At 48.1% G+C, this 14,305-nt stretch overlaps 1 protein-coding gene across 1 annotated transcript in view; it reads left to right on the forward strand.

Annotated features, from left to right (window-relative positions):
• The first annotated feature begins 216 nt into the window (after positions 1–216).
• The window catches only part of LOC125442502 (MLX interacting protein), a 40,246-nt gene continuing 26,157 nt past the window's right edge, over positions 217–14,305 (forward strand). The window contains exon 1 of the mRNA XM_048513870.1: positions 217–725. Within this exon, the coding sequence (XP_048369827.1) occupies positions 217–725 (509 nt within the window). The remainder of the gene's footprint in view (positions 726–14,305) is intronic.

The raw sequence follows: 14,305 nt of genomic DNA on the forward strand, positions 1-14,305 counted from the left end.
GCCACTCCCCCCTCACGGGCCGGGCCGGGCCTGCTGCTCACGGGCGCGCCCTGCCGGCTGCCTGCCTCCGCGCCTGGGCCGGCCTCCGCCTCCTCCTCCTCCTCCTCCTCCTCCTCCGCCGCCGCCGCCGCCTCCCGGGCGCGGGGCGTGGCGAGGCCGGGCCGGGCCGGGCCTGAGCGGGCCGCAGAGCGCGGCGTCGGGCTGGCTTCCCGCGGCATGGCGGCCGAGGTGTTCTCGCGGCCGGGCCGGTTCTCGGGGGCGCTGGCCGTGCCGCCCATCTCGCGCCGGGCCGAGCCGGACGAGGACTCTTCGTCGGACGACACGGAGGGGGAGGGGGAGGGGGAGGGGGAGGACGAGGCCGGCTGCCCGGGGCGGCGGGGCGGCGGCGGGGGCCGCGGGGCCGGCGGCGGCGGGCGGTGGCGGGGCAATGGCGGCGGCGCGGGCGGGCCGGGGTCCAGGGCCGGGCCCGGCCGTCGGGCGGCGCAGATCATCCACTCGGGCCACTTCATGGTGTCGTCGCCGCACAGCGAGCACCCGCCCAAGAAGGGCTACGACTTCGACACCGTCAACGAGCAGACCTGCCAGACCTACCGCTTCGGGGCGGCGGCCGAGCGGGGCGGCGGGGCCGGAGGGGGCCAGGGCGGCGGCGGCGGCGGAGGGGGCGGCCGCCTCAGCATCGACGCCTCCCTCACCAAGCTCTTCGAGTGCATGACCCTGGCCTACAGGTGAGCGAGGGGGGCCAGGGGGCTGCTGGTCAGCAAGGAGGGGGGGGAGGGGGGCTGGAGGAGATGGGGGGCAGCCCCCAGGAGGGACTTACCTACCCATACACCCACACACCATCCATCTGCCTATTTATCTAGATCAGGGGTCTGCAACCTGCGGCTCTCCAGATGTTCATGGACTACAATTCCCATCAGCCCCTGCCCGCATGGCCAATTGGGGTTGATGGGATTTGTTGTCCATGAACATCTGGAGGGCTGCAGGTTACAGACCCCTGATCTAGAGGTGGCGAACCTTTGGCACTCCAGATGTTATGGACTACAACTCCCATCAGCCCCTGCCAGCATGGCCAATTGGGGTTGATGGGATTTGTAGTCCATGAACATCTGGAGTGCCAAAGGTTGCAGACCCCTGATCTAGATAGACCAGTGGTGGCGATCCTTTGGCACTCCAGATGTTATGGACTACAATTCCCATCAGCCCCTGCCAGCATCACCAGTTGGGGTTGATGGGATTTGTAGTCCATGAACATCTGGAGAGCCGCAGGTTGCAGACCCCCGATCTAGACAGAGAGTGTCCATTCATCTAGCTATACATCCATGTACCTATCCGTACCATCTGCCTATCTATTTATCTAGGATAGACAGAGAGTGTCCATTCATCTAGCTATCTTATCGTATATTTAATTTATATACCGCCCTCCCCTGAAAGCCTCAGGACGGTGCACAACAATAATAACAATATCAGTAATCATAACATAAACATCAACTAGACATCGCATCCATGTACCTATCCATATACCCACCCACCCATCTATCTAGATCGTGATGGGCAATGGTGTGTGTGGATGGGGTGGGGAGGCAATGCTCAGGCTCCAGGCAGGGTCGTCTTTGTAAGTGTTTCCCTTCCCCACGAAGTCCTTGGATCATCTGCCCCTGAGGGGCCTAATCCAAAAAAGGTTTATTCTGAATTACAAGTCTCCTGTTACTCCACAGGGCACACTCCCCTGACTTGGATAGCCCAGCCTGGCCTGGTCTCCAAAGCTAAGCAAGGTCAGCCCTGATATGGGAGGCCACCAAGAAAACCCAGGGTTACTATGCGGAGACAGGCAATGTCAGACCACCTCTGGACCTCCCTGGCCTGGACAACTGCATGCAGGATCACCCAAAGTTAGCTGTGATGTGAGGGCGCGTCCATTGGCCAGGAGACATTGCAAAACAAAACCCTTCAGTGAAGTTGAGTACGTGAGCGTTGAGGATGCATTCCTAACCAGGAAATGGAACAGGCCAACTAGGTTTTCTGTTCTTAGTTTGAAGATCTCTTTTCTTCTGCTCTTCGTGCTCATCCCATCTCTGAAGGGATAACATCTGGACAAGGGCCAGAACTTGTTCAGGCCTTGTGGCCAGTTGTTTACCTTCTTTGCAGGTTTGTGGGATGAATGGGGGAGGATTCTTTCAGTGTAGGAGGAGATTTAAAAATAAATGTACTTAATCACTGCTGGAAAGATTCTGAGCTCCTGCCGCCTGTTCTTGAGGAGGAGCTGTAAGTGCTCAACGTGTGGCAGCATTTGACCCCGTAAGAGCAACAGATTAGCAAAGCTTCTCTGTGGAACGATGCGCAAGAATATGAACATGGGGTGCCTGGTTTTGATATGGCAAGTTCTTTCAGACTAGCAGTTTGCTTGGATTTTTATGCTGAAAGAAATTACAGCTCACCTTTCCTAGTGTCTTTGCTGAAATAATGGTGAGAAAGTAGACTTGATTTCTTTTAAGTTAAGAGAAAGAGAGAGAGAATGTTAAACTAAATGGATAGATTTGTTTGTTGCAGTTCAGTCCTACGAATATTTTCCTGGGAGTAAGCCTCATTGAGTAGATCTTGAATATCTCTGCTTAGGCTAGGGTTGCTGTCTTGGTATGGCTCCAAGATGCATGAAACTAGGACAGCTGCATTTGTTTACACAGCAAGTCCCGCAGCTCTGGATGTCAGAGCATTTTACCCATAGTATGCATGTAGTAGGGGCCTCATGCATGTGTCTTGATATATGGCTGGTGTTGATACTTTACATGCTCACTGCCGAAGCAGTATACAAAGATGTGTGTACATAGAAGAAGAAGAGTTTAAATTTATACCTCACCTTTCACTTCTGTAAGGAGACTCAAGGTAACTTAAAAGCTCCTTTCCCTTCCTCTCCCCGCAACAGAAACCTTGTGAGGTTAGGTGGGGCTGAGAGAGTTCCGAAGAGCTGTGACTAGCCCAAGGTCACCCAGTAGGAGTGCAGAAATACATCTGGTTCACCAGATAAGCCTCTGCCACTCAGGTGGAGGAGTGGGGAATCAAACCCAGTTCTCCAGATTAGAATGCCCCTGCTCTTAACCACTATAGATGCATACATAGTGATCAGGTTAGAATAAAATGGGCAGCTATCTCAGAGTCAAACAAACGTTATGTGAGAGTGCATGCAACATCTGAAGCTCCTTTTTTCTTTACTGCAACCATTCTTTGTTAAACTTGGTTGTTGGTAAGAGAATTCTGAGAATCCAGCTACATGGTTCATTTCTGAGCTATAAGTGCTTGGGCAGTTCCAATGAGACCAAAGTCCCTTTCCCACATCCTTTGTGGCCCCAGTACAAACCCAGTCCCCCACACACCTGAGAATCAAGATTCAGCATGAATTTACCAGCATCTGCCTCATTTGGGAAGCTCGATGGTGGCCCAGAAATCGCGTAACCTGCAGCCCTGAGGTTTCACTGGTTTGCCTTGAGAATGTGCTTTGTGCAGATGTCAGCTAAGCTCATTAGTTGTGCCAACAAACAAGGTCCGTCAACATGCCAATGTGTTGTACACCTGTTGTACACAACCTCTCTTAAAAAAAAAACACTCTAGCACTAAGTCACTTCTTTCAGGAGTTTAGCCTGAGACGTTAACTACCCACCTGGAATGGAAAAGGTGTGTATGTGGTTTGTAGGGAATGAGTTGCGTAGTCAAAGTCCTTCCTCTGTCAAAGGCATCGTGTGTAGGCTGAGCTGAGAAGTTCTGTGACACGTACTGTATGTTTGCTAAGTTTCACATGCTGCAGTAGTAAGATTATAGATGGCGTTATCTTTTTAGAATGCTGAAAAGGACTGTAGGACTTTTCTTTCTTGGCTGTATAAAGGTGGCACTATAAAACAGTGAGGTCAGAGACCCGTTTTAGCTGTGACCAGATTAGGTCATGCTTGGAATGTGTGCTTCCTTTGTGAAAATAAACGAAAGATCTACAGCACCTGAATGCAAACACACGTTTATTGTGGCATAACATCTTGTGGGCTAGTTGAGATTCATAGTGTCAGGAATTATTCTCTTGCTGCGGGTGAAAACGGGCAAATTATTTCCAGGAAGAATGCTATCAACCTTCGATTCCCCCCAGATCTTGAATCATGTGAGAACTCACAAAGGGAAGACTTCTACTTGAGCAGTAGGAAAAAGTAGAGTTTTTAAATTGAGATTTTGTGTTTTACATGATGGTGTATAAATGCTGCTTGTGATTTTGAACAGCTTTGTTTTAGAATTTGCTGAGCTGAAATCTCTCCTGAGAAAGATTAATGCGCTGTCATAGTGGGGTGAGGCATCTGAGCAGGGTTTTCTGTGTTGATCGGGTCACGTTCTTTGTTCCTACAAAGAGTCTGTTTTACCTGCTTAGGAGACTTGACTTAATGTAGATTCATGGCAGGTTGTTTATATGTTAGGTCAGGGGTCTGCAACCTGCGGTTCTCCAGATGTTCGTGGACTACAATTGGCCATTGTGGCAGGGGTTGATGGGAATTGTAGTCCATGAACATCTGGAGAGCCGCAGGTTGCAGACCCCTGTGTTAGGCAGAGGTGTTAACCCTGGCATTAATCAGCCTTTGTGCTCTGAGTCTTGTTTGGGGCTGTGCTGCCTAAAGTAAAAAATGAAACACCCCCAAGTCACAATGATGTGCAGGAACTGGGACTATAATGTTGTATGGAAAGTCATCCCTGAAGCTGGTTCTTTAGACCCACCAGACAGAGGAATCAGGGGTCTCCATCTCAGTGACTGTCGGAATTCAGCGTGCTTCTCTGTTGATGGTCCTGGGCCACTGGGTGAAGAAGAAGGCTTTGATATGGGAGACGGGGCTACAGAGAATGAACTTACTGCTGTTTGTGTGACAAAACTATGAAGAAGAAGTAATGGGGGAGGGAGAAAGGGGGGGAAGTATTGTTTGAAAATGTATGAAGAAGGACATTACTATAAACTGTAAAATTCAAATGATACAATAAATTTTTTTAAAAAAGAAGAAGGCTTTGATTACGAGGTTAGCATGTTGTGGGTTAGAGAAATCTGCAGGCTTTTCAAGTTACTAAAATTTTTGAATGCTCCATTTATCGATTTTTCTCAGTACAGTAAAATTTATTGTTGCTTATCTTTCAATTTGACATGCACAGAAAAAAGTCACCCACCCCCCACCCCCCATTGTACACCTCTGTTTTAAGCCTAAATCCAGTGCTAAGAGCCTTTGCCCTGGTTGTTTCGACTTGTTTCCACTGGAACATTTTTAGTCCTCCGTGTGGACTTCAGTGACAGGCTTTTGGCATGAAGGCCTTGCAGGACAGGCTTGTGAGAAGTCACTTGCTGCAGGGCTGGAGTCAGATAATAACCGTCTCCATGTGTGCAGTACAAGTACTGCTTCCTCCCTTCTTCCTCCTGAGTTATGAATGACTTATTAGTAGGCTTATGAGGGCTGGTGGGCCAGTGTAAATATTCTCTGCCCTAGTAATTTGGGGATACCTGCTCGCAAGGCTTTGGAGGCTAATAAGGAAGGGCAGAGTTCCCTCGTAGTCACCAATGGCTTGGGTAGGGTATATTCCCACCCACCCACTTGGGAATTCTGTGGAGAACACAAGTCTTCCCGATGGCCACTGGGAAATGGGCCACAATTCTGAGCGGAGTATTCTGTCCCTTTGGCCAAGGCCATTAGCAGTTTCCTTGGCTGATCAGCTGTCTTGTCTTTAATGATAGACAAACAGGCTCCTTTGAACCCTCCCTTTTTATACAAGCAATCCTCCACAACTGCTGTGTTGGTTGTGGGGAGGACAGGAAAACCAGAGTTGGATTTATATGCTGTATGTTTCTCTCCTGTAAGGAGACTCAAAGGGGCTTACAAACTCCTTTCCCTTCCCCCCCCCCCAGCAAACACCCTGTGAGGTGGATGGGGCTGAGAGAGCTCCGAAGAACTGTGACTAGCCCAAGGTCACCCAGCTGGCATGTGTTGGAGTGCACAAGCTAATCTAATTCACTAGCTAAGCCTCCACAGCTCAAGTGGCAGAGCAGGGAATCAAACCCGGTTCTCCAGATTCGAGTACACCTGCTCTTAACCACTACACCATGCTGGCATGGTGTAACATGTCATTAATCTCTGTGTACATTGTGCTAGTGAACCTGAGAGACCCATGTTCAAATCCCTACTCTGCCGTGGAAGCTTTCTGGGTCACCCTGAGGCAGTCACGCACTCTCAGCTTAACCTACCTCTCAGGGCTGTTGGGAGAATGAAGTGGAATGCCCTGAGCGTCTTGGACAAAGTGTGGGACTTTCTCTGGTGCAATTTCTCTGGTGCAAGGTAACAGCATAGGACATTTTGAGTAAGATTTGTGAACTTCAAAAAGATTGATTTATTATAAGCACCAACAGTGTTGCAATCAGACCTTTTGGCTCCTCTGTCTGCTCTGATGGGCAGCGGCTCACCAGGATCTTGTGCAGAGAGGAGCCTTTCCCACCATCATCTACTTTCAACCAGAAATGTCAGGAATGCTGCTTGGAATCTTCCGCCTGCAAACTATGAGCTTTGCCACTGAACCGAGGCTGTGCCTGAAGCGTCACTTACCGGTGGACCAAGGATATTATCAGTGGGAACTCATTTCTCCTTCATTAATGGTTTGGGCAGAAGATTTTTCAGGCAAGCGATAGATTCTGCTCAAGTCCAGCTGCTTCGCTGAATGATCCATTTGGACTCTGATCAATTAATTGAGTGTCGGGTGAAGCAGCAGCACCTGCTCTACAGCCCAGTCGGATGAGAGCTGGTGTGTTGTCGTTGCTGTTCCTGTGCACATTTACACAACAGAAAGTCCCACTGAGTTCATTAGGATGGGCTCCCAAGTAAATGCTCTTAGGATTACCCTGTTGATCATTCCCCCTCCAGCGGGATTCAGTGGCTGTTTGTAAATGAATTCACCTAGCACAGTGGTGGCACTCCGAGCCCTCTCTGTGGGCACATGCAAACAGAGTGCCCCCCCCCCCCCCATCTAGGCTGGCTTGGGCCTCTGGGCTCGATTATTAGCATTAAACCTAAGACCAAGTTTTGGGGAAGCAGTGTAGGCGACTATGTTAAGCGCTGTTAAACCCCACTGATTTTCATGCAAAGAACAAAAGCGCAATCCTTTACCTGGGAGTAAGCTCGGTTGCTGGCAATGGGGCTTGCTTCTGAGTAAACCCTCCTAGGGTCATGATTCACCCGTTGGAAGAGATGCACAGTTGCTTCAAAGCAAAGCCACCGACTACCACCAAGCTTACTCCTGAGTAACGCACGCCTCAGAGCCAACCGTTTTTTTCTAAACTAAAACCTCAGTATTCGGGTTAAATTGCCGTATTGGCACTTTGCGATAAATAAGTGGGTTTTTGGGTTGCAATTTGGGCACTCGGTCTCGAGAAGGTTCGCCATCACTGACCTAGCATAAGAATTGCAACTTAAAAAACCCAAACCGCTGTATAAGCCATGAAAGACATGCTTGCTTCTGGTTTGCTTGTGTGACCTACATATCATGTGGGAACCTTTCCATTTTCAGGCTGCAAACAGAGAGTTCATTTTACGACTGATGCATTTCATAATCTCCAGTGTTTGGGAAATCTGTGGAAATGAGATGGGCGGAGCTGCTGCGTTCCTGCCGTATAAAGCCACGCAGCATCCAGGACAGACTTGGGTGTATTTTGCACACAATGTGAAGTGTTGTGGCTTAAGTGGTGTGGTTCCTTAAAATGGTTTTCTTTGCAGATCGAATGTTTTCCCAAGTATTATTTTTTATCAGCCCACCATCCTGGGAGTTTTCAAAATTATGATTAAGGAGGTATTTGCTGCAGCTGCCCGGATTCACTTTGAGAGGTGTCCTTGAGATTCCTGCAACCCTGTCCTGAGGTCAACGGACCTCTGGAGCATGTTAACGTGCAGGGATTTCATGAGTTCTAGGAAGTTCTCTCTCCTTCCAGGAATTTGCTTCCAGCACCAAGCACGGGGGTCTTGGCAAATGCTATGGGGATTTGGTAACCAGCCCAGATTTCTGCTCACTTTGAAGTAGGGAAGGGACAGCTGTGGAGATGAACGTACTTGGAGCTAGGAAGGGGACCTGTGGAGGTGGCTTTGGAATGGGGCTGGGTTGGAGTCCAGCTGGCTCACCAGAGCGGGGAGTGAATGAATTTGTGAACCTCTGGCAAGTGAAGGTATCCCGACTCCTCTTTCCCAGCTGCTGGGTCTCATTCTGTCAAGTGCCACTGAAAGTTTTCACAAAATTAAGCAGGACAAGGTCTGGATTGATTGGTTATGGCCCCAGAGCTGACTTTGCTCACCTTGCCGTGAGCCGGATGCAGGCTCGCAAAGCCCCCTCTCCCCCCCCCCAAGCCAAAATCTCCCCACTTGTGCTTTAGGATAAGGATTATTCGAAACCACCCGGAAAGTTTCTTTTTGTGCTAGGAGGCTTATGAAGCCAGCGCTCTCTGTGCCAATGTACATTCCCAGAGAGAGGGGAACTGATTTGTAATCCATTTACATGCCCTTCATTCAGCAAGCGAAAGGTCCAGTTGCTCTTTTTGTCGAGCTCTCATCAGAGGCACGTATGTTTCCCACCTGATCCCACAATCTCTCTCCCTTTGGCGAGGTGTAACGCTTTCCCCTCAGCTGTAACCAAGGGGAGACAATAAAAAACTCCCTGTCACCAAAGGCTTTGTGCATGTGAGTTGCATCAACTTGACTCTGTCCCTCATCTCCTTTTGAACTGCCCTTTCTATTCGACTCTTCGACATAACCTGCTTTGCCCTTTTCTCGCTAACAAAGAAGCCCTATCTGAACATCAAAAGACTGTGTACTTATTGGACGACGACTCTAGAGAAGTTACAGAGAAAGTTGGCGGATTTGTATAATCTGCTGCAAAGCTCAGCGCATACTAACATTTTATTAACAGCTTGATAATCGGTTATAATTATAGTTCCTTGACCTGTCTACTCATTCTGTTAAAATTATGAACACATTATTATTCCATCCACCACTTAATTGTACTCTTTTTTTATAATAATCTGTTTTATTGTGCCAATAAAGGTGTTGTTGTTGTTGATGCTCTGCTGGCAGCCTCTGAGCAAATTGTATGTGTTGAGAAGGGCTGGTACAACAGGACGGCACACTCACCACACTTGGAGGCTAATTAAGTGCCTGCCGATGATAAGGCCGGCTGCTCTGGTGTGCTGAGTGGCCTCTCTTGCCCAGTGGTTGAGAATGTCGAGTGAGAACACTTGACTTCTCATCACTCCTGCCTGTCCTGTGGGCCGCTTCCAAGGCGCAGAGTTTGATTTCTGGGGGTCGTCTTTGGCTTCCGGCTGGGCGCATCTGTGGAGAGAGGGGGGCAGAGGTGTCCTGTTAATTTTTCTGGCATATTCTTTGGACTGCTCCAGCCTCAAGTGTCAGTTTATCACCCAGTATACAGGCAGTGGCACGATTCTGCCAGCCCGTTCTCTCAGGCAAGTACACCTGCTGGATGCGGCACCTCATTGGCACAGACACAGGCTACACTTCTACAGTATACATCAGTGATTCCCAAAGTGGGCGCCACCGCCCCCTGCTGGGTGCTGCAGCGATCCAGGGGGGCGGTGATGGCCACAGGTAGAAACATTAATACATATATCTTTCTGTTTAATTGCTATTAAAATTTTAAAAAAATTAATTTCCAGGGGGTGCTAAGTAATATTTTTTTCTGGAAAGGGGGCGGTAGGCCAAATAAGTTTGGGAACCACTGGTATACATGGAGCGCACATGGGGCCATTTTGGCACTAGCTACTCCACTGCTGCCACTGGTTATGATGGAATGGTGGTTGGTAGTCTGTAAGGAAACTCCGGGCAATTGGAAAAGATTTCCTTTCCATCCCCTGCCCCCTGTGGCCACTGCATCTAACATGGCCAAATGTTCCAGAAATCAAGAGCTAGAAGTGACAAGAGTCTTGGTCTTGTTAAGTTTGCAGCAAAAGATACGATCTGGCATAAAATGTTTTTTTTTAATCATTATCGTGATCCGATGATTTCTGCAGATAATTAGAAACATCCCCATAGCCCAGTTTGGTTGCTTCTCCTTGATCTGCTGCCTCAAGATAGTTGGTTCACAACGCCTGCAAACTGCAGGATAGAGAGATGCCAGTCGGACAGACAACTGTTTGTCTTTCCCATCTTCATGCCCTTAAATAACCAAGAACTCTGCATGGCTTTTTCAGGTCTGGCTGGCCAACAGGAGAGTCACTCTGCATATGCCAAGCATTTTGGAAGACACCCCCCCCCCACACACACACACACTTTATCAAGTGCTGTGACTTTCTGGAGCCTTTGATTCCAGCGAGGAAGAGAAATAGTCACCTTTGAGTTATGCTTTCTGAGCATCTTGTGAAGTTCCGACAAAACTCTTCATAAGGAAAGGCTTGTTTTATTTTGTTTCATTCTGATGTAATGACCTTGGAACGGTTTGCTTTGCTGCATACTTTATTGCCATCCTCTTTTAATTCATGCAAAGGTACTCCAGCTCCCCCAACGCTCTCCAGCATTATGCTGGATTTTCCCTTTTTCTGTGGTGAATGTCTGTTCAGCGCTTTGAAAGTTTGCTGTTAAACAGGCGGGCTTTGTTGATAAGTTCCTGAGCCCTTAGCCGGTTTGAGTCGGGACTGAAGTATGTTTCTCTCCATGCCTCAGAGAGTTTGCATTGTGTGCCTTCTCAGTGTGGGAGAAGCGAGCAAGTCTTTTCTGGAACTGTAAATGACATACTTATACTCTCCAGTGTATTTATAGGCTCGCCGTGTTGTGTGGGGAATGTTACGTTATCCTCTGTGACAGAAGAGCCAGCTTCGGGTTTCTTGGCCTGTTGCGCACAGTAAACAGCTAACTGTTCGGTGCAGTGGGTGAATCTCTCTGGGGTTCCTTTCATCCAGAACCGTTCATTAAAATAAGTGCTTTGAGAAACTCTACATAAGCCTCTCAGCATGTGTGGATTGTTAGAAACGTTGCGGTATCTCATCTTTGGTTCTTGGCGCTGCAGTCAGGCATGCAGCGGGATCGTTGGAGGCCCAAAACACTGTATAGATTTACTCGTAGCTATTAATTAAGGCTCTGCTCAAGCAGCTACTTGGTTACATGGTGGAGCACCCATAAATTGGCTTTTTTTTTTTTAGAGGGGGGTGTTGTTCAGTGCCTTGTGGCCAACATGTGTTTTTCCTGAAGGACAGATTCCTGTAGTTAACAATAGTTGACCAGAAGGGAGAATTTCAGCAGGGGATTTTCTCCCACTTATTTTTGGACTGTGGAGAAAGAAGCAGCGTTTTCAGAAATCCTCCGACTAAGCCCAGATTGCTTCAAATGCCAACAACCGCATTGCCTAGAACATTTCAGCCGCAGAAGGCCATTGCTTTCACATCCTACATGTGAACTCCCAAAGGCACCTGGTGGGCCACTGCGAGTAGCAGAGAGCTGGACTAGATGGACTCTGGTCTGATCCAGCTGGCTTGTTCTTATGTTCTTATGTTCTTATTTCACCAAAGTCCTCTTTGAACTCAGTGATCCCTTCGGCTTGTTTGGGGGTCATATTCTAACTCCAGTTTTGAATGCTGGGGAGCTGAGACTGATTTTAGGCCCAGGTCAAGTGGAATGTTGAACCCGCTCCAGGTCAAGGAAGCCCTTCCATCTTCTATGCTAGTGATGGCGAACCTTTTTGAGACCGAGTGCCCAAATTGCAACCTAAAACCCACTTATTTATCGCAAAGTGCCAACATGGCAATTTAACCTGAATACTGAGGTTTTACTTTAGAAAAAAACAGTTGGCTCCGAGGCACGCGTTACTCAGGAGTAAGCTTGGTGAAGCAACCATGCAACACTTTGAACGAGTGGCCCAGGCCAGCCTATATGTGTGTGTTGAGGGGGAGTGATTTTCCGCCCCCCCCCATGATGAACTCTGTGCGTGCGTGCCTACAGAGAGGGCTCTAAGTGCCACCTCCGGCATGCGTGCCATAAGTTCGCCACCACTGTTCTATGCCATCATGTGTGCACATCGGTCAGGTTGGTTTCTTCCCACCAAGTCTGAGACTTCTGGTGAAGTGTCTTCCTGAAGGGTAGTGTGTTACTATAAATCACAATGTAGAGGTGGTGGTATTGTTGCCTGTGTAATGTCAATCCTGCCTCAAAATGAATTAGGGGCAGCCAACCTACGGTGTTCCAGATGTTCGTGGACTACAATTCCCATCAGCCCCTGCCAGCATGGCCAATTGGCCATGGCTCAAGACTGCCAATTGGCCATGCTGGCAGGGGCTGATGGGAATTGTAGTCCACAAACATCTGGAGCACCAAGGTTGACCACCCCTGGAGAACTTCTGATTGTTGAAGGCTTTCACAACTGGGATCACTGGGGTGTTGTGTGGTTTCCGGGCTCTATGGCTGTGTTCTAGTATAAAAGTCGAACAAACGAACGAATAGTAGCATTTTCTCCTGACGTTTCGCCTGCATCTGTGGCTGGCATCTCCAGAGGATCTTCAGAGGATCTTCTGAAGATGCCAGCCACAGATGCAGGCGAAATGTCAGGAGAAAATGCTGCTAGTACACGGCCGTACAGCCTGGAAACCACACAGCACCCCAATTTCTGATAACTTTAACAAGGTCAGAAACTGGCTCATGATACATCAGCCTCTAGTATCCTGTTATGCCCCCTTTAGGACAGCATTGAGCACTGTGTTTGGTAAACCAGCTATATTTTTAGTAAAGGTAAAGATAGTCCCCCTGAGCAAGGACGGGGTTATTACTGACCCATGGCGTGGCAACACATCATGACGTTTACTTGGCAGACTGTGTTTTTGGGATGGTTTGCCGTTGCCTCCCCCAGCCCCCGACACTTTATCCCCAACAAGCTGGGTAGTCATTTTACTGCCCTTGAATAGGTGGAAGGCTGAGTCAATCTTGAGCCAGCCACCTGAAACTGAATCTTTTATCCGTTGGGATTGAACTCACTCAGGTTGTGAGCAGAGCTCTGACTGCAGTACTTCAACTTTCCCTGCTGCACCACAGGACTCAGGTGTTTTATTAGCCACCTGAAATTTTATTTCATCTCACTTAAACCCTTCTCATCTGCACTGTGGCTCCAGCAAGGTTAGAGAGAGGAAGGCGGGGGGGAGGGAGAAGAGGGAGCCCAGATTACAGTGATTATTTTTAGAGGCCGCAGGCAGGAAGAGTGGCAAAAATAGTTTGTGGCGATTGTGGTCCACAGAAAGAATAATTTCCTGGCCACCCCTCTCATGGCCATACCTCGCCTTACTCTGCCAGGTTGACAAAGGCAGAAAGTTTGAACAGCTGTGTGTTATTTCTCCTAAGAGAATGAAAATTAACTGAAATTCCCCTGTTCAAACCTGGCTTCAACTGCGATGTTTACTTATTTAAAATGTTTCTGTTGCTCTCTTCCAAGCAAGCTCAAGACTGCTCATCACAGAAGTTTAAAATGAACTCATCTTAGGCAAACCACTGTCCTTTCTTCTTTCCAGATGTGGTGTCAGGATTCCACTGGCTCACCATGCAGGGTTGTTGTGAGGCTCTCTAAAACAATGCGCTGTCAAACTGCTTTGAATGATCTGAAGCACAATGTGAATACCTACCTACCTACCTACCTACCTACCTACCTACCTACCTACCTACCTACCTACCTACCTACCTACCTACCTACCTACATCTATCTATCTATCTATCTATCTATCTATCTATCTATCTATCTATCTATCTATCTATCTATCTATCTATCTATCTATCTATCTATCTATCTATCTATCTATCTATCTATCTATCTATCTATCTATCTATCTATCTATCTATCTATCTATCTATCTATCTATCTATCTATCTATCTATCTATCTATCTATCTATCCAATCTATCCAATTTCTAAACCGCCCACCCCCGAAGGGCTCTGGGTGGTATACACCAGGCCAGAAATAGTATTACATACAAGAGGCCAAAACAACAATGCACAGAATAAAATAAATTAATTCAGGTTAAAACAATTTACAAAATATAAAACTAGCAGCATCAATACAGTACAATACGATACAACAAAATTATAACAAAATTATAAAAGTGTGTGGCGCCCGAACCCAAGGCCGGGCGGGGGTAGCAGTGTAGATTAGATGTTATATTGGGCGTGCCAATGATGGAATGGCACGCAACACAGGGGCATCCCATATAATTAACAATATGCAAATTAGAAGGAGGGGGGGCAAACTATAGGATATTTTCTCCCTCATTCATATTTTCTCCCTCATTCAT

The sequence above is a fragment of the Sphaerodactylus townsendi genome, linkage group LG13 (assembly GCF_021028975.2).
Source record: "Sphaerodactylus townsendi isolate TG3544 linkage group LG13, MPM_Stown_v2.3, whole genome shotgun sequence".
NCBI classification, from domain to species: domain Eukaryota; kingdom Metazoa; phylum Chordata; class Lepidosauria; order Squamata; family Sphaerodactylidae; genus Sphaerodactylus; species Sphaerodactylus townsendi.